This window comes from Odontesthes bonariensis, chromosome 8, assembly GCF_027942865.1.
Source record: "Odontesthes bonariensis isolate fOdoBon6 chromosome 8, fOdoBon6.hap1, whole genome shotgun sequence".
Classification (NCBI taxonomy): Eukaryota; Metazoa; Chordata; class Actinopteri; order Atheriniformes; family Atherinopsidae; genus Odontesthes; species Odontesthes bonariensis.
The window spans coordinates 8,159,242-8,180,640 of record NC_134513.1 but is presented as its reverse complement, the minus strand read 5'-3'; the positions used below and the strand labels follow the sequence as shown (position 1 = coordinate 8,180,640).

At 38.7% G+C, this 21,399-nt stretch overlaps 1 protein-coding gene across 5 annotated transcripts in view; it reads left to right on the top strand.

Annotated features, from left to right (window-relative positions):
* Positions 1-21,399, top strand: part of syt1a (synaptotagmin Ia) — a 173,203-nt gene that overhangs the window by 108,512 nt on the left and 43,292 nt on the right. For all 5 annotated transcript variants that reach the window (XM_075471534.1, XM_075471533.1, XM_075471530.1 and 2 more), the window contains one exon: positions 19,736-19,939. In XM_075471534.1, coding sequence (XP_075327649.1) covers positions 19,765-19,939 — 175 coding nt within the window. In that variant the 5' untranslated portion in view covers positions 19,736-19,764. The remainder of the gene's footprint in view (positions 1-19,735; positions 19,940-21,399) is intronic.

Below are 21,399 nucleotides of genomic sequence, written 5' to 3'. Positions count from 1 at the left end.
TCCGTACAATTTCTCTCCTGCAGCACAAACGGCCTTCATGTACATCCATGTTAAAATATGGAGATATTCAAGGAAGAGGATAGGTTTTAGCATTTCGAATTACACAGAATCACAGATAATAAAGCATGCCAGTTTTATTCTTAATCTCGGGAATGAAGAGAAATCATAGGAAGTAAGTCTGCCGCTCTTCATCTTTACATCTCCATTTGCCTAATGATCAGGCAGGATAGGGTCCCACTCAGGCTACAATGCTGCCTGATTGTAAGGTCCTCAGCATTGCCAGAGATGGCATGTGTATCGACTTGCTATTTTCTCATCAGTTACTCATAGATAATTCCTCAAAAACTGCATTTATATCATCATTCTACTGATAATAGCCTGCTTTCGCAAATAGAAAATTGGCGGAACCAAATCAGTGCACTTGTGTGCGGTTTTGCACGATGGGATAAAGGCCGATTGATGCCTCAGATTCGCCATTTTGACAGTTTTTCTATTGGGGTTTAGTGAATGTAAAAAAGTAAAGAAAATACTAGATTAACAATGCTCCTACGCTGAAGCTGCAGTGCTTATAGTCTAATAATGAAATGCATTTAGCTCAGTATTGAAGGTGATCTGTCTCTATATATGTGGTTAGTCAAAACTGAGTGTAATATCAGCAGCAGTTCCATACACTCAATTTGAGCTAATAATGCTCTCTCAATTCTCATTTCCAATTGAGTTTGAATGTAACACAGATAAAGCTGATTATATGCAACATGGTAGGATGGGATTTTTTTTCTTGTAGAGTTTGTTGAAACAAGGGCTTCAAAGTCTCGCTGTACTTGTACTTAATACCTAGAGATCACAGTATTTCCAGTAGCATGAACCTCTGACTACAAAGGGCAGAGACAGAAGAAACCAAAAAAGATAAAACCATCTGTGCTTGGCTCTGCCACTCCCTACCACACTGATCTCAAATGGAGCGGTGTAATAGACCAATTTTTCTCTGCCTGGAGCAAACCAGTCCCTTTATTCATGTACTCTGGTCTCTTCCTCTTTGGCCAGATTGCACGGGCGCTGGGAGAGATCCCCCCCCCTCCCCCCCTGGCAGGATAAAATGAAAGAAGAAGATGGTAGAGCTGTAAGGTGTCTGGATATGCACAGCAGAGAGCCCACATTATGCATGGTTGTGGAATGTTTGTATGCCCGGCTCCTTTTTGCCTCGTATTGTTCATTCTTTGGACTCCCAGCGTGCTGCACCTTCAAATCCAAGGTCACAGTGGCTTAGTTGAAGAGGCCAGACGCACACTTACAGTATCTGGGTCCCCCTTGTGGAGTGTGGCGAGCGCAATCACAGAGAGATGTGAGGTAAAAAGCGCTGCTTCTTCTGGCTGCACACAGACAGGGTTGAGGAGTAGACCGTATTCTGGGATTCAGATTATGTAGTTTGTATGAAGAAATATTTTAAGATGTCCTGAGTAATGATAGAGAAGTCCTATCCAACTACTTTTTATGTAGCAACCATTTCTTCTGTCATTAGTTCTAATAAAATTTCCCTGCAGTGTAATTGTACACTGTACTTCTCTAATTGTTATGATTGACTGATTTCATAATCCTCTAGCATTGTTTTACTATAGTTACCAGAAGTGATACTGTTTTTGTTATAGCACTGTAAAGACTGGTCTCTCATTTTTACGTTTTTATGAATATTAGAGGTATTAAAGACATTAGATTTATGTTTTGTGCATGCTGCCAGGCACTGACAATGACGCTCTGACAGCACATGCCTATTTGTTACTATTTGTGTCAGAGAAATATGCATTGAAGGATATTTTGACAAATGATTAAACTTTGAGAAATAGGTTCTTCCTCAGATAGTGCTCCGTAAACAAATTAGAGGGAGCCAATTTAAAGTACAAAAAATGTATTACTGCAGATAGCAGAATCCAAAATAATAAGTGAGGGGTTGTCATGGAAATCAATTTGAAGAGACAGTGCATCAGTATTTTGTGCTAAAGTTGTGCAAAGTAAGAGGCATTTACTTCAAATCTTTTTATTTTAACCATTTTTTAGAGTCCCGGTCCACATGGCAATGGGAAATGCATGGAATTGAGAACACTTGCTTGCACAATAAAACAAGACCGAAATAGCTTTGAAAACTCGATATTTTCACCAACTTAAGACAAGGGTCTAATGTTGTAGAAGGGTCTTTAGTTTGTCTTATCTTTCAGATTCTTCCGAGGTAAAGTGTTAGATATGTACACCCTAAAGACATTTTCTAGGGGACATTTAAGTCGACTCTGAATTAAGCTCTTCTAATTTAATGCACATGGAAATATTGCAAAGACCTAAAGATTACTGGACCTAACATACTGTTTAGAAGTGTTTATTTGACCCAGAACAAAAGGAGTATTTCCCCAAATGTCAGAATATTTTTGTGTTCTGTGCTCATGCAGTATTTTGGAAGGCTGGCTCATCTCAGCTCCCTGGTGCAGCTACATGAGTGCTATCAGATGGGGAACAGCTGTGAGGATTTGGACAGCTAGCTTTTGTGTACTTTGACCTCAGCCGGACTCTAGAGTTTGGCTCTGTGTGGCCGTCCTCTTCTCTGTCCAATCGAATTGGGCTGCAATCGGATGTCACAACTGTTAGCCGGTCCCCAGTGGACGTTGACTGGCATTCTGCTCATGCCAAATATGGCCCGTTTCACTGGGAACATGTCCCGCCAGTCCAACCCCACCTCCCAAATCTCCTGCTGTTTACCAGAAATAAGAATTATCGCAGCAGCCTATTTTTCCTCAAATTGTCACCTGTCATTGTTTAAATTACCAAATGGTACTCATGCGTTATTAATTAAAAGGCCAATTTACATTTCCAGCAATCTTAATAAGAATCTTTAAAACAATCAGGCAAATACATCTGTTGGGAAGCATGAATCGGATCTAAAGCCCATCTAGGCTTTCTCTTTCTGTTGTTTGTCCTGTTGGGAAGCTGAGCTGTTTTGTAACCAGACTAAGGTAAACAAAGGACATCAGGGTTGTTACTGCTGACGGATGTCAGAAAAGATTCCACACTGGAGCTGGTAAGCGCTGACATACCACCCTCCATAAAAAGAACGTAATTGGTCCCCTAATTGCTCTTGGAGACATGTTTCCCTGCATGAGCCAGTTCCCAGGCATGATTCAAGCCTCAGTACAAGTCCAGTGTCAGACCTCTGTGCTCTGACCTGAACATGAGACAGACGAAAGTAAAAGGAATGTTCTTTCTTCCGCCACTGGCCATCTTCTTTAGTGTTTTATTGTATTCCACCAGTCATGTCACTCTGAGTCTGCTGCTCTGTTTATCTCCCTCAGAGGGCACTCTCTTTGCTGGACAAACATCCCACTCAGTGAACTGTTAAATAACAGATTCACGACTACAGCCATTTTATACATCATCACTGGAGACGCTTGTAGATTTTAGTTAATTCTTTTTATTGAGTAACATTCATGGAACATGCAGACTTTTGAAGGACCTCTTCCTCCTACCTGCTAATTAGAGCAGAAAAAGCATGAGATAATGTAATGCTGTATTACTTGATCATTATGCATCTCACAGTCATGGTAATATCCTTTTTCTAATTAAATGATTTTTGGCCTAAATTTAATCTGATTTACTGTTAAGAGGATGAAAAAGATAGAAGTGGCCTCAGGATGAGCAAAATCCTCTAGGGTGAACAATTCCACCTCCTTAAAATGCTATCAGCCCATTAGAAGACTGTTATCAGTTACCATTCCAAGAAAGATGGTCATAAATGTTCTTTTTCAACCTGGCTAGACTCTGTAGGCTAAATAAGTTGCTAGACTTTCACCATTGTAGCTGAAATTCAGGTCCAGCATGGGGCTTTCATTTTCAGATGGCATGAAGCTGCCAAGAGGATGTCATGGTTTGGGTAGAATCAAATCTTCTACATGATAAACGACAAAAGAGCAACTAAGCACACTGATCTGCAGTAAAACAATGTTTTTTTTTACATGTAGAGGTTTAAAAAGGGGGTTGATATATCAGCAGTGATAACTAAAAAGGCAGACAAATGTTCAAGTGTTTGCAGCATCTGTTTGTCATCTCACTCCTTTAGTCTGTGATCTGTGAAAGCTTTTGCTCTGCATTTGAATGAGCAAACATCGTGTTTGAATTCACATGGAATCTTGACACTTGTTCTTTGTAAAGAAAATTTTTAAAAAAAAGTGTTGATGTGTAGCTATAAATGAGGAATTGGTGAAGTCAGAAGACTCGTGACTCACAAGAAGCCATGACAGAGGTTTATACAGGAGGAGATATCAGCAGCCCACTCAGAATCCAGATTGCAGTGGAATTGGATGTCTGTTTGGTGTCTGGAAGTGGACCGTTCCTCTTTCTTTCTGAGTGGTATGTCAGTTAGATGCATTTACACAGATTTGAGTTTACTAATTATTTTTAGGAGGACAAGATAATCTCAAGTGTCATCAAACTGAGCTGCCAGAGCGTGAAAAGTACTAAGTGAAACCCAATAATAACATAAAAGTAGCGAAACAGCTCAGTCAAATGCAATAACAATGGTGAAAACCACCCCGTCCTAAAAGTTGTTGCACCATCTCAAGGTCCAACTGGGTCTGGTCTGAAAATTAGTTTTGTGTTGTTGGCATTCTGCTTTGTGTAGCAGTGTGCTCCATAACCCAGTCTAATGCCTGTTATTCAGTGCATTTGGGAAGTACTGTAACTGTACATTTTATGTGCAAGCAGGCAAAAAGTGCTGTTAGCACATTCGCACGTGGATGATAAGCACAAACACAAAACAAATCTCAAAATATCCTCAGATATGGCTAAGTCTCAGTCACCCGATCTCACTGACTTTTTACTGTTGTCGTCTAAGTGATAAATGTTCCACACATATATAGCACTTTTTTAACCTTGACGACAAAGCGCGTACACACACGCATATATATATATATATATATAAAAAAAAAGCTGTAAATGCAGCCATTTTCATCTATAATCGCACGCAATGATCATTTTGGGGCAATGTGGGATCACTGAGGATTGGGTTGACCTTCATTCACTGATCCACGGTCGTCTAATGTTTCATACAGATTCATATATAAAACAGATTAACCACGTGTACCATGTGATAATGATAAATCGTACCTAAAAATGTCTCTGTCAGAACTTCTCGTTGTTTGTACATCAAAACATTTGACAAACGTGTCTTTTCAGCACCCCAGACAGCTCCCACTCCTCAAAGAGTAGAGTGAACATGGATCAATGTGAATAACAGCTAAACTAATAACAGGCATGCTATCTTTTGAATTACCTACACCCCCATAGACCATGTTAATTTTTAATCACATGATCATGCCGTACCCAAAATCCGTTAAAACGTAACACTGCAGCACTGTGTGGAGAAGGAAAGCAGTTCACTGTTGTTGCCTGAAGGCACTATTACATTGGATGTTTATGTTCTGAGGTTGTCTATACAGGGTTCATCGTGTTTGTGCTTCTGTCTCAAAGTGTCAAAACCAATAAGCTGGTTGTTGGTGAGCTTAAGGAGTTTAGAGGTTAGTCCCTGCCTGTTGTGTAAAGCACTGCAGTGTTAATGGCGAAATGATTAACCTTTGCATGTTTTGATTTATCTTTTGTTCCACAGCTGGCAAGTGATGTCTGGTTTGGGTTGTGAGAGAAAATCCCAGCTAGAGCATGAAAGGATTGGGCAATTAATCACTTAATCGATTAATTGCATTTTTGATAGTTGGCTAGTAATTCCCTTCAATAACTTATTATCTGAAAATACTAAACAACCAAGTGGTGTTTCAGTGTTGAGACATGATTTCTTGTTTCAGCATATGTTTAAAATATTAAACATATTGTCACATATTGATGGTTGAAATGGCTGATGCACTTGCAATCAGCCATTTCTTATTGCTTTATGAGAAAATGATAAGGGCCTGCGGTGTTCTCACAAGAAGGGGGTCATGCGAAATCCTCATGCAAAGCGAAGCCATTTTCACCTGCTGTATGCCCTCAAGCATACATCCATCTTAGAGTTCTATCTTTGTATACGCTCTCATGGCTTTAGCATGTACCACTCCAGAGCAATTTCAACCCAATTTTTCCTGCTGTCTTGCCGCATCTCATTCTGATCTCCAGACTTGATACCCACATGAACACAAATCCCTTTGATGGTATCCAGTTTGCCTGTCAAATGTGTGCCACATGCAGGATTTTGTCACTAAAACATAATAACACCTGTGCTTTAGTAAGATCAGAGTTATGAAGATGAGATATATCAAAGCACTGGGGAGAAATACAGTTGCTCTTTACCACTAAACCTTTTCAAAACCTGGGGTTGTGGTGATAAGAATAGGTTTACAAAATGCTAATGCAGGGACAGAGATGCCTGATGGCAAATGATAAGCTGAAAGAGTGTTGTCCACAGTCCTCATTTATTTCAGCAACACACTCACGATGTTATCTATCAGGCTGCCGCAACTGTCAATAAGTTAAGTCTCAGTCCTCAAGACAAAATAGCACTGTGGAGTATGTTTTAAGGAGTATATTGTGTTAAACTGTCCAGTATGAGTGACTTTTAGTTCAGTGAAATAGATGAAAAGTGACATCATCTTTTACTTTTGGTCCACTTCCATCCATTTAAATGTACAAATTCCCATTCATTTGATATCCATTGGGTACTTTTAATGTCATCATTTACCCTGTGCTGTCTGTGATGTTTAAAAACTGAGCAGAGCTAAATCGTAATTTTGCAAACGTAATGGAGCTAGTTGAACATTGGCAGGCATGCTGTTTTTCAAACAATGTGTGTGGGTGGAAACTTTGTGAGAGGCTGTAGGCAAATGAAAGGATACCCAGTGGGGGAGAGGCTTCTCAATGGTTAAAAAAGGAGAAAGGATGACAGTATCTAAGGAAACGATCATAGATGGATAAAGAGAAATGGTAATATGCCAGTATGAAAGTTAGTCTTTGAAGGCTCATAATAATCCTCCTAATCCCTTTATTCACCCTTAATTTTCTGCCATAATTCATTCACATCTTTTTGAAATGGCAGATGATGACACTTGGATTGTTATTTCTGTTGAAGTATTTGTCACCTCTCATCATGCTTTCACATCCCTCTGACACCTTCATCTAACTAGAAACCTGCCAGCTTTTTGTGTGCACATTTGTGTGTGTTTAAAAAGAAGGGGGTTCAGAAATCCAGTGACTCAAATGTGAAATCAGACCACCAATCTGTTGAAAGTGTCAATTAGATTCAACACATGGGTGCATGTGGTGAAGATGTCCTCGAAGAGCTGATTTGTTCTATCAGATGAATGCTGATGTTTTGTGACTTAGAATTCCCCCTCCGTCAACATGTATTTAGTCCGTGTAATCGGCACTAACTTTCAAAGTTGAAAGTCACACACTCTCATCTTTGTCAAGTTGCAAATCAGATAAGGAAGGACAAGTATCTGAAAATGTCAGCACAAGTTCAAATCTGTTTTGGACACATGCTGGTGAGCAAAAAGTTTGCATCAACTGACTGACTTAAACGCACAAATTGCAGCAGAAATACCTCCTTATTGCCGCTTAAATCTGATCTTTTTTTAAGAGACAACTCAGATGAGCAAGCTCCTGTTCATGTCTTAGTCACTGAGTGCTTAACCATTTCTTGTTTAAGCTAATCTACAGCTACATCATCAGCAAACTGCACACACCCCACACTCTAAACAGAATTAAAAGGTCAGCTGCCAAGAGCCTGGAAAGAGCACTTGAAGCACCATCTGCTAGGGAAAAACATTAGCAGCTCTGAGAACCTGTGTTTTTGACGCAAGGCAGCAGCAATAAATCAGTAGGTGCAGCAAAATTATATGCTACCAAAGAAACACTATCCGTAATCAAAGAAACTACAATGAAGAAGTCATTTTCTTTTTAAGTGCTCCTAATTTCTATCTACACACAAAATTAATATTTTCAGATGTGAACAGCCCTCTTGGTGAAGTCCCACTTTTATGTAACCCTGCCATTTTTGATGATATGTCTTGATAAACTGTGTCAGTTGTGATTTCTGTAGCTGAGCCCTGCAGACAGCGGGGTGTAACAGAGGGAGGTGTGAATGGGTGGGCAGGAGGAAGGAATGAAGCTGAAGGGTGGAAGCTAAATAAAGTCAAAGCTAAAGGCCATCTGTTATAGGTCATCCCTCCACTGAGCCAAAGTACTTAAGTTTAAAGCAGAAAGAGACATAGTAGGAAGTAAGAGAGTTTTTCATCTTTGGAAATGGAATGCAACTAAATAATCTAATGTCAAAGGGCCACGTATAAGGACTGGAACAAAAATCAGGTGAAAAAACAGTTGCCAAGTGAATAAAATTAGGTTTCAAAATGATAAAATAATGAGCAGTGTTGTCTGCTTTCAGATGCTTGAGCGTATCCACTAAAGATACTGATTTACAGATTTAAAATCAAGCACACCTACCAGATTAATACAGCTGAGCTTGTTTTATTCAAAATGCTGGGATGAAATGAAATGCGCTCTGCAAATGTGAAATATTTCAGTTATCTTTCAAATGTTTGTGTGTACGCACCACAGTACGCACCACAGTACGCACCACAGTTCTGATGTCAAGGGAAGATGAATGTGGAACAGTTTGAAAGTAAGTTGTCAGATACACAGCGAGATGGCATAGTTGGTCCGAGACACGTGGATCTTTGTAGGTTTGTCTATAACTCTGCAGTGTTGGGTTGGGGCCGGCTTTTGCTCACTTTAAATAACTGCGTCATAGAACTCTGCTTTTTTTGACAAAAATCAATGAAAATGTCTTTAACAGTCCACCATCACAATTCAATACAACGCAGTTCCCACTCTTTCTCACAACAAAACATTTTTCCATGCAAATCTCTGAAATGGCTTTACCCTGACTTTAAATTTCAACAGTAATTAACTGTTTTTAAAAAAAAAAAAAAAAAAAAAAAGTTGACTCTGTGGGCACCTTTTTTTTTTTTTTTTTTTTCCAGCAGTGAAAACGATCATTGTTAGTATCCCCTGATTTAGAGTTAATTGTATTGACTCAATCAATCAACTGGTAAATTACAGCCATCAATAGAGCCATTTACTAATCGAGCTCCAGAATTAATAAATGGCCACAATCTTTGTATCTCCACTAACAAAATGTCTATATAAACATTTGTTTAATTTTTTATCTCTATTTTTTTCCCATAATTCAACAGTGAATGTGTAATTTAATTGGAATCATTTTGTTTAACCAATTGGAGTGTCTATGCGGAACGTGACCTTTCACAAATGCCTCAGCCTAACAGAGCAAAAGAATTTTGTGTCATCTAAGAAGGTCAAGAATGGACCTTTTTGGTTCAGTCTTTAATGCTTGTAGTCAATAATTAGTGTATCTAATGTGAAATACCAAGCACTCTCTGTAACCCTTTGGAATACATACTTCCTTAACTTAAAAACCTTGTCACTAAATGTTTGCCTCTTCCAGCCTGACACGCAGTCAGTGGTTACCAAGCAGAATTCCCCGCAGGGTGACCCTGGATGTAGGCAGTAGCTGAGCAAATAGACGTATGACTCACCTACCAGTATTCGCACCATGGCCCCTGGCCTTGCCTCCTACATCATACTGATTCCAACAGACATAACTCCCCAGGCGCTGCTGTTTTAGCCTTGGCCCTCAACCACCTCCATGCCCCCCCACCCCAGCTTCGCAGAACACAAAGCACGCAACGAAGGGTAAAAGTCAACAAAGATAGATGGGTTTTCAAGCTCCCATCAGTCTAATTTAGAAATAATAATAAAATAAAATGATCATTTTTTTCTAAAAAGTCATCCAGATAATGTTTGATCCATTTATCTTGTGAACTTGGGCTCTGAGGCAGTTTGGCAGTCCAGTTTCAAACAGTTCTTGAATAAAATATAGTATGATTATTTCTCAAATAAAAACTCTTCACAACTAAAAAAAACATTTCTGTCTTTGATTTGCATTAAAGTTATGAACTGTTGCCATTTTTAAACACCTGAATTCCAAATCATACCAGTTTGAATCAGTTAGGTCAGCTTCCGGATTCAAATGTGGGATCTTTGTTGGTTTCACAACCCATTACACCGCTCCTCAGTTCCCTGCTTCGTATTTAGTGCTTGATTGACAGATCCATTTTCCAGAGTCTGCCACTTCTTGTGATGTTTGTCATATAAATAGACTGAACATATCGTGCAACAACTCGGGAAGTGTGTAGGACATCTGCCGTATGAGGAACAAGAGTAGATGATAAGAGGTGTTTGAATCTGGGACTCCTGAGTCTTTCTCAGTAGCAGACAACAAGGCAGATATTTCTAACTTTCTTTAGTGCTTTGGAAGCAGTAATTGAAAATGGAGGAATCTTTGTGCACTGACTTAATAGAGCTGTCCTGCCCTTGCTGTAAAGCGGGGTTAATAACTTTTTCCAGTTCCATTACCCCCTGAGATTGGCTTCAGGTGAGTAAAGAGGCTTCACTGGACAAGGAGAAGTGGCCACGGGGCCTTCTCAGCCTCTTATCTCTGCTCTCTGCAGGCAGCTCACCTGACAATCATTTATGTGACATACAAAAAAAAAAACTCCCCCTTGTGTGCACATGTGTGTGACTCCATTGGCTTGGAGTACTGGTCTCTTAACAAATGAGTGCCTGGCAGATGTTGTGGACACTTGACTGACAGCCTGTAATTAATGTGCCACTTCACTGTCTTACCCACACTTCCAAAGTTTCGAGGGCCTGTTTGGCTTTCTACCCGCAAACATCAGTGAAGTAGTAGTCTTGGAGTTTTGTCCTTGAAGTTTGTTGTAGTTTTTCAGCTGAATTGGTTTGACAATAATAACTATAAAGTATTAATTGAATACCACTTTTCTCAACAAGGTTACAATGTGCTTTACTAGAAGGGATAAAGGGTGAGATTAGTCAGATGGATGTTCAGGAAAACACAAAATTAAGAGGGTTGATAAATCTATCTGACATTGCCAAAAACTTTCTCAAGGAGGAATATTTTGGGAAAAGATTTTGAAGGCAGGACAGATAAGATGTGGTGCGTCTGGGGTAAAGTAGTAGTATAACTAAAGTAGTATAGCATCAAATTAAGCTTTGTCTTGACTTATTCTGTGTTGATGGAAAGTTTTCTGGATACATTTTTAAAGTAAATTGGGTGTCTTGAAGATAACATGTGACCGCAAACATCTTTGGATTTTCATTAAGTGGTTTGAACAATAATAAGGAAAGTAGTACTACTCGTATCCCTTTTATATGGAGTTAGCTATCGTTGTGAAACGCGTGGTGTTTTTCTTCTTTGAATAGTAATCTGTTGACATGATTTACCCAATGAATAACCATATTCATGTGTGCTTAGCTTGATACATGAAAAATTGCAAAATGTTCTGAAAACATTCCCTCTGCACTGTATACTAACTTCAAAATTACCTACAAGATGAGTTGCCTGTTTTTATTTCAACCAGTTAAGAGCTACTGACCATTCTGACAAGAGGTGGGTTCATGAGCTCGATTTTACAATTCAAATCGATTTTGATTTAAAAAATCCAATTTCATGTCGTAAAATCCTTGGATACCGTTTTTTTTTTGTTTTTGTTTTTTTAGATGCCAAAGGCCTTTGACTGCTGACATGACTATGATCTGTGTATTTTATTATTTTTTCTTTATTATGGTTTATGCTTTTAACTTGTTGCTTTTACCTTGAAACACTCTGAGATCCCTGCATTAAAAATAAAATATATTATTATTATTATAATTATTATGAATATCTTTGGCATTATCTGTGTTAAGAAAAGATTTTTGCAATTAACATTGTGAAAACCTCTTTCATACCCACCCAAATTAGTAATGAAACTGAATTGTTTGAATGGATATTGAATCGAATCGGAAATCGAACTGAACTGCAACCTTCTGACATGGAATTGAATCGATTCAGCATATTCATTAGTGATACCCAGCCCCAGTTGTGACATATATGAACATAAACAACCCATTCTGCTTGAGTTAAAACACGGCTGAAACTGAATTCTCTTAAGATGAAGTACCTTGTGTTCTTTCAGCTCTTATAAATATTCCACGTCATCCTGCTGCAGCATTCGTGCACAGATGATAATATACAATAGAGAAAAGATTTCGCACCAAAGCAGTTATTCAACCAGCTAATAGCAGTAATGTTTGAAAATCTTTTTATCGAAGAGGAGACCTTGGTCATTACTTTGTTCTGGGCTGAGACATGCTTTCAGAAATGATGATGATGACTCAGCCCCAGCCTTGTTTCTACATATAATACTGATTTCAAGCCAAAGATCTAGAATCATCCAATCATTAAGCATAGCTGTTGAAGAATAAAAAGTAACCTATGAGGCATGGAATTAATAAGATGATTAAAATGTATCTGCTGAGAATCTTCTTTGTTCAACATAATGGTGTTAATGTTTGACGGAGTACTTTATTATGCATGCAAACTTGAGGTTTAATTTGCTATTTTTTTTTCTTCCTGTATCGCTTATTGTAATTACACTGTTAACTCTCCCTTTGGATCAAAACAAGTGTCCTTGCAATGATTATTAGTTTATTCAGATCCTCCAAGCATTGACTAAGTGTCTTTCAGAGGATTACTTTAAACAGCAGGAATTCCCATGCTTTGAAGCGTAATCAAGTCTGGTTTAAAACCTCCAAGCAACTGTTCAGTGGTAAATCATCAAGACTGTCACACTTAAGTGTGGAAAAGGCGCATAATAAGACTTCATTAGCGTTTAATTGTTCTACCAGTGATGCTGGATTCATATTAACTGTGCTCATTTTGTTGTGGCTTGTGACTGAGACGCTTTATTGGGTTTGCTTGTTTGGTCAAAGCACCAGTTGATCCAGACTATTGATTACTGCACTACAGAATCATTTGTGTGTCTACTCGCTGGTTTTGATTTATGTTTGACAAAACATTTATGCCTCTGTCTTCTCCTAAGAGTAAAAAAAAAGTTGAAAAATTAGATTTCTAAAGGTCATTTTAGCTCATTAATTCTGACATATGTCAAGCAGAATAAGGTGGAGTTTCTTTGTTTGTTTTCTTTTTTTATGGCTGTCGTTTGCAATACCCCATCTCAATATATTTGAAACGCAAGTATATTTATTGTCTTGTAATTTAACTGGCAGATAGTATTGTTGTATCTATTTTTTACTATATATATACATATATATTGCCTTGATGGGATTGCAGTTTTCATCTATTGGAAAATATTAATAACTTACTGGATGATTGATTTAAGCATCAGCTTCAATTTTAAAGTTTTAATTAGCTTTAGATTTAAGCACAACAACTTCACAATATCTGCATTACACAAACTGAAATTGGGAAGTTGTTATATCAAGTATATCAAGATAAGTTGCTTGTTGAAAAAAGAGGTCTGTCATGTTGACTCACTGGCTGCATTTAATTGGTTTTAATTATGCTGACATATAACAACTGCTGAATGATTTTGTGATAATTAGCAGATAATTCTTGATGAGATGATTTTAATTGGTGATTAATTGGGTGGTTAACTTGTGAAAAAAACAATAAATTGGCAGAAGGAAAATAATATTGGTAAAATGCAGCCTTTCTGTCCTGCTTCCTTAATTGCTCCATACAGTCAGCTGTGATCTGTGAATCATATCAAAATTTGATGGCAAAATGAACCCTATCAGACATTGGTTTGGACATTGGATCCTGGCACTTTTCCACTTCCTCAAACAGCATGAGATGTAACACCCGGCACACTGAAAACGCTCGCCAAAGCTGCACCCAGTAGGGAGCAGAGAATTCCACATGATGCCGACTTCTGTCCAAATTTAAACTTAAAAAATGTGCCATGAACATGTTTTTTAATCGGTGTTTGCTCTTAATCTACTTCCATTATCTGCTCCTTTTATTCGGCTGAAATAGTCATGTTAATTGCATTACAATCCAGCTTAGGGAGACAGGAAATCATTGGGGTAGCATATCAGGAAGGCTGATGGAAGCTGAGATGGAAAGAATGATTGAGGGAGGTAGAGAGCAAGAGAGCTGACCCAGTTAGAGGAGGAGAGGGAGAGGTGAGAGGAGAGAGCTGTGTGCCAGCATCACAACCGTGGTTGGGGACCTGCTGGGCCATCTGGCGGCTCTGTAATTGGGTTGGGGTTTTACACCTGAGCGGCACACCTCCAAAGAGATGGCTGGAGCAAAAAAGCCGCAGAGACCAGCAGTGTGCTGCATCCTGCAGTGTGCTGACGGCTAAGAATGGGTTAGATCAACTGATGCTCTCTTATTCACATTTAGCCCTTTTATCTTGCATCTCTTTCTGTGGGTCATGCAAGCTAAAGGATTTCAAGTGACAAGCTGAAGTTAAACTTTAAAAGGAAATTTCTATTTTGCATGAAAACATTATTTTAGCTGCCGGTGAGTGAGATGTTATTGGATAGATATTAAGTTTGTGTTGCAGTGGATATACAGTATGATTACCCTGTGATGACAGCCCTTTGAGAGGGATAAAGGTCAACACATTCTGGTGTTCCATGAAGATAAATAAACCCCAGTCCACTCCAGCAGTAAATGAAGCTGGGTTTCAAGTGGACTACCTGCTGTCTGCCAGTGCAGACAATGAAGATGGTATGGAAGTTGTCATCTTGTGCTTGACTGGGCAAGTAGTCATTGAGGCACAAATATGCACTGAATTAATGTTTCTTCTTTTACCAGTGATGTGAGAGGAATAAAAGAAACCATGGGTGGCCCTCCACGCACACTGCTCATATTCAGATGTTTTTTCACATGATATTTTGTGTTGAGAAGCATCAGTTCAAACAGGCCCAAGGAAAATTACCTGACATCAAAGCTCGAAACATCTTTTAAGTAGATGCATGTCTCATTCTGTATGTTTGAAAGGTTTTCTAATTCAGTGTGTAATAGTGTCATTTACATAGAGATTTGCACCCACTGTTTGACAAATTCATTAATGTATTTATCGTCTTTGAAAAAAAAGTTCCCGATGCATTATGCATGCTTATACAAGCATAGTGAAACAAGATGTTTTCATTTCTGTCTCTTATATCAGACATGAGCTAACTTGGAAATACTACACACTCCCTCCCTCTTCACATTCACACACAGAAGGCACAATCAATTCTTTTTCAATAGAAGAAGCCTCCCACATGCACTCTGCAGAGCATCATTGTGCTCCCTTAAAGTCCTCGCCTGTGTTGAAGTATCTCTGTCACTGCCAAACAGGCCTCTCAATGGATCAGCCCCCACACTAACCTTGCAACATTTCAAAGGGAGACCAAAGGGAGGCTGTACTAACATGGACGTGCGTAGGTGCTCATACAATCGTCACGGAGGGGAAGGGGTCCAAGGTAACCAATGGCTGCTTGAAGCTCATTGCCATTTTTTACCTGAAATTAAATTGCATTTGATGAATCATATTTTCTTTGATTACAGGCTTTCTGTTTTCTTTTGGTTTGGTTTTATATATGTTCTGCAGTTGCTAACAACATGACATCTCTTTAAAAAAAAAAAAATCTGATCATGGAGGAGATATTCTTAAAGACGTGTTAGCTAAGTGTTAAAATTACAGCTGGAGAGTGCAGCGATATCAAGCTTTCAGTGTTCAGAAGCAGCATTGTGAACAACACCTTGTGCTGGCAACATATATGCTTGTCTTCACAATCGTTGTCAAACCAAACTCTGTTAAAAGAAGCTGACAAATCTTAAAGGGTCTTATTCAACTGATTGCAGTTGTTTTCACATCTGTACACTTTAAGAGTCCATCAAGGTTACCACCATCCTCGTTTGAGTTATGTTGTCACTGATAATTCTAACAGGCAAAATAAAACCAGATTCATATGTTTGTGAACTGATCACACTTATAATTTTAATTTGTTTAAAAGCAGGATTGTAAAGAAAAAATTGACAAAATCAGATCAAAATGAAACAACAAGCAGACTGACTAAAAGTAATTGCAAAAATGAGGTGGCATAAATACAATCCATCCAAAATATCAGAGCCCATTGAGATTACTTTATTGTCATTTACACACGAATGTTAACATAAAATTACTCCTCCGCATTTGACCCATCCAGGTTGGCACCTGTTGAACACACATGCACATGGTCACACTCAGACAGATGCCATATACTGGAGTGGTGGGCAGCCAATAACTCCGCCCGGGGAACATGGGGGTAAGGGTGCTTTGCTCAAATGAATTACAGTAGTTGTAGGAGAACATCAACACTTGTCTCTAATTTTGTTGTATTTTTGTACTTTTTTCCATCTTTCCTATAGGTAACTCTGTCAGCGGGGTGTGTGTAACAGTCTGTCTTGCAACACCCAGAACCTGGTGATACCACTGTAATATCTTACACCACTTTGCACAGGAAACGAACCCATCAATTTATGTTGTTAGTTGCCAAAGAGCCTTATTCTGGCACTTCAGCAGTTGTTTTCATTGCAGTCCCTGGCTGAGTTCAAAGCACCACAGTAATCATCAGTAGTGTTTCCTCTGGTTTACTTATCAAGAACATTTCATCCTGTTGTCACACTCAGAGCCACCACATCTGCTGGCTCATGGTTACTCTAATGTCTTGTGTCTCAGGTAGTGGTTGTGCCATTAGTTGCCAGCCTAATGCCGTGCTCGGTGGCCGCAGCCTGAGCTTCTGTCGCTTCTGTTTAATCCCCTGAGTGTTGATTTAAACTATGAAGATTTAAAGGTGATCCAGAATACCAATATTGTTAAGTAGTTATTAAGCAGCCTAAAATGTAACTATTGCTCAAATTACAATCTCTATGTAAGTATTCCATCATCCATTTTCCAGGAATTCAGTGAATAGATTACCACGCTGGAGGCAGTGTTAACACGACAGCTTATTGGATATTGTGTAAAATTAACTCCCCTCCTTTTCTAACTGTAAATGGATTAAAAGCTGATGATTTTAGTTTTGTGCAGATAAGCGGATTTGTTTCGACTCCACTGTTCTTCAGTGTGCCAGGTCAAATTCTCTCCAACAGAAGATCTACTTGTCTGTCAGTGGGATTTCCGTTTACAAAACCATGTCTTATTATGATTGGAAGGCATATTCAGGCTCTCTTGATGGTCATACCAACAACAGATCAGTTCCACTAATCTTCTTGGTGTGGCTGACTGGGACTGTGGCTTCAACAAATGTGTTTATGGGATTATGTTTAGTGTCTTCTTAGTTTCCTTCTGCTGCAGCTGCATGTTGTTTTGGAATAATCCTTTAGCCTTTAATATTCTTTGGCATCTGCCTTCAAATTCACACCGTAGACCGTTTCTGCCGCATGTTCTGACATGTTGTGTGATGTCAGTGTTTGTTTTCAAATTATTTCACAAAGTTCCTAAGTATTACTTTAGGTGCTGAAATGGGAAGATTTTCCATATACATTTATTCTCCTGCTATAACAGTTTCTTTTGATCAGTTCATTATTCCTCATTGATCATTCAGTTTAAAGCAGTGTTTCTTTGATGTAGAGATCAAATGATTGTTGCCCATGTTGCTGACTATGGGGGTCGCTTGCCTTTAGGCTGAGGAATGACTTCAGACAGCCATTAACTAACTGCTGCTTTTGATGGATAATTCAAGATTTCTCATTAAGAAAATGGCAGTACACCTTTGTAGGGGTCAAACATTATCTTGGTCACCTGTGTTTGCTGCACTTGCTGATGCACTTTTACAAAATACAAATCTTATCTGAAAGTACCACATTCTCATTTCACTGTATATTCAATATGAGTTAAATACATTTAAGCCTCAAGATGAAAATAAAGCTTCAGGTTGGTTAAAGACTGGATAAAATTGTGATAACTTAAGGAAATACGCATTACACAAGAGATGTTTGTCTGCAATAATGCTAAACATGTCCTGAATATTAAGCCTTTACAGTAGCATCTTCATTTGAATTAGGAGACAAAAATTGTTTCACAAAGCTCATCCTTCATATATTCAGTGGAGTTCATAAAAAAGCTTTTTTTTTTTTTTTTTTTTTTTTTTTTAAACCTTGGTTGTTGGTGCAGCTAGTCTCAACCAGTGATAACCTAGATTTTTGAGAAGCAGGAATGTGGTCAGATTGAATTCCAAGATTGGCTGGGAAACTGAAAATAATACAGGGAATGAGAAATTATCATCGAACTCACTCCAGCAAGGGTCAGAGGGAAATAAGAATGGGAACGGACTGCCAGTTACCCATATGAAGCTGCACAGCTGGCCTCATAAGTCTCTTTTACAAAGATGATGATGTGAGGAGGATCATAAACTTGGTGTAAATAAGCCCAAAGGACTGAAATGGATCCCATTATTTACAAATGAAGTGTCTACCTAATGCTTTAACTAATAAAAGGCAGTAAAATGTAGCATTAAAGCACAAAAATTTAGCAGATGTCAAATGTACTTGCTTCACTGCTTGTTTAAAATGATTTTTATTAATTTAAGAAATCATCAATTGGAATTCAGCTCCCTGAGGCTTTATATCCTTCAGAGATTATATGAGGGAAAATAGCAGCAACCTCTGCTTTCCAGCTCTGTTAGGTTAAGAAAGAATTACCACAAGAAGCAATTCTAGAGGTTAACTTGTAAATGTTTGAATTACTGTACAGAGAAACCTTCAATAGTCTGTTACAGCCAGCATGATACCTTTTATATGTAACAATAAAATAAATTTAAAAATATTTAAGGGTTTAACAGGCATTGACTGTGGCAGAGGAAGAAAATTAGGCCATCAATCTTCACCGTGTACTGGTTTTATTTAGCACACCATTATCGTCTTAAATTGCTATGGTGACGGAGACAAATTACAACCTGCACAGCAAGAGTACACAATAAATAACTCCAGTCTGCAGGAGAATTGTGACGATGCTGCAGCTCAATGCAACTGTCTTGTGTCATGATGTTCCACTTGGAGTTGAATGTATTTCTATATTTGATTTTTAAAGATACTGTGTCCCTTTTAAGTTTAATTTTATAATGTAAGTCGGGTTAAAAATAAAAATGATTATACCAGAAAAAAATATTTTGGAGCTAGATCCTTTAGTGTCTTAGTAATATATTGTCATGTTATTATCCTGGGGGCAGTATTGAGATGATGTGGAATCGACCTCCCACACCGAGTGAGGTGATGACTATCATGGCTGAGGTTGAGGCTTCATTACGCCACAGGTCACACGTAGAGATGCATGAGCTCTTTCGCACAAAAAGTAGCAGTTAACATGAGAGATGCACTGTGTCCTTCTGCACCCTCATAAAAGACCTATATGGAAAGTAAACACACCTGGTGTGTACAGAGAGCTTTGCATGCTGCATGAGTTGTGGTTCTTCTCCACCCTGCAACATTACAGTATGTGCTGCACTTTCAGATGACTTGTGAAAGCAGAGAATTTCAATTAAGACAGAAGGGGAACTGAGATTCATGACTTGTTTTGAATGGGAATAATGAATAATCATTTTATGGCTGCTCTGTGATGTTAATTTGGAGTTTAAGTAATGAGTTAGTGGCTTTGTTCTGAATTCAGAGTGCTGGCCAATTCATCCCGGACCCCAGCTGATGTTTACACAGGCTAAGCCAGCAGCTGCTCACACGGTCTGCATCAGCTCAGTCATCTGACAAGACGAGCAAACTGCCTCTGACATGCATCTGTCGCAGCAGCAACAATGAAAAAACTAACCCCGCCTGTTTTCTCCATCTCTTTTTCCACTTGTCCAGCATCTGCCTGGCTGCCCAGCATCGCAACCATGAATGAGAGTCGAAGGGAAGCACTGGCGGCGGCGGCCCCCGTACCCACCACCGCCTCCTCCTCCACCGCTGGCTCCAACACCACCAACATTGCTGGCCCGGGCACAGGCGAGAAGGATGAGGCCTTTTCCAAGCTGAAGAACAAGTTCATGAATGAGCTGAACAAAATCCCATGTGAGTGTGTGTCCTTTTCCTCACTCCAACAGTGACACAAATAAAGTGTTTATGCATTTATCCGTTTTCAGCAAAAATTCCTAAATTAACTGATTTTTGGCCTAAATCATGTGACAAAATGTAGTTTTCATGGTCTTTCTTTATTGAAAGTACTGTGTATCCTGAGGTTTTGAGATCTCGCCATCTGTTCCGGGATAATTTGACTTTATTTTCTAATCATTATTATTACAATCACAATTCAATTTATAATCTATATATTCTTTGATGGATGCAGTGATAAATGAATGAGTATAAAGTAGCACAGTGGCATCCAGCCCTGGTCAAAAAAAATGTTCCTTTAGACGGTCAGGCGAGTACAAATATGAGCCGTTTCTAAAAAGCTTTTAGTGAAAGATGACTCACTTCTGTCAAACTGTTAAATTGACTGACCAAATAATTGCAGCATGTATGTGTGTTTTTGGAGATTTTATTTCACTTTTCCTGCAAGAACCTTGTCGTTCTGTTGGTTTTCTGGCTGAAAACCAAGAGAGTGACCTGCTGTTTTGAGGTCTTTCCACTTATTAGATTATTTTTACATTTCTTTGAGGTCTGTTGTGAAATCCTCAGCTAGCTCCAAACAAACATTTGCTCATTGCAAGAAGAAAATTCTAATTTACCCTCATCAGTCCCTTGGAGTAGTTTCCAACGTGCTTCAGGCTTGTGCAGATTTTTTTCAAACTTCGGATTATTAATATTTTGGTGAGGACTCATGCTTTCTGGGCAACATTATTTAAACTTTAAGATTTCATGGCAGCTGCTTAGAGGAGGCCATTGCTTTTCCAACAAAAAGTTATGAACACCCCATAATCCTTAATTTTGTAGATCAGTTAATTTTCTAGTCAGCAAAATCTTTTGCCAGTGGTGCCCAAACCTTTTAATTTTTAACTGACCTCTAAATAATTTGCTGGCGATTGCATGAAGCAGCTGTCTATTGTGAGTAATTTTCATTTGAACAGATCAACAATACACAATCAGCAGGGCTGATGACTGCCAGTATTGTTTTGAACTTTTGTATTTTGTCTACAAACTGATAAATCTGGTGGATTTATAAGGAAGTTGGAATCTCACAATCCTACAGCCTGTCCAGTAGCACTCAAAAAACAAAGATACTCATCCAAAAAGGGGCTTGTGAGTCATCACCACTCCTTGTCATTATGTACAATTGCGTGATGTGTATGTGACTACTCTCAGTGTGATTTCAAAATGAATTTCATCGAAACAAAAATCTGTGCATCCATTGTGATCCTGGTTGTAACCATGACTCAAAAGATGATTCAGCAGCAGTTGTGTGAACTTTTGACAGTGATGCACAATAAACGAGCATTGTTGGCCATGAACTTTGAAGACTTCTGACAATCAAAGGGATTAATTCATTTTGTTCTGCTGCCTCTGACTCAACACAGTAACAGCAGTCTATTTGG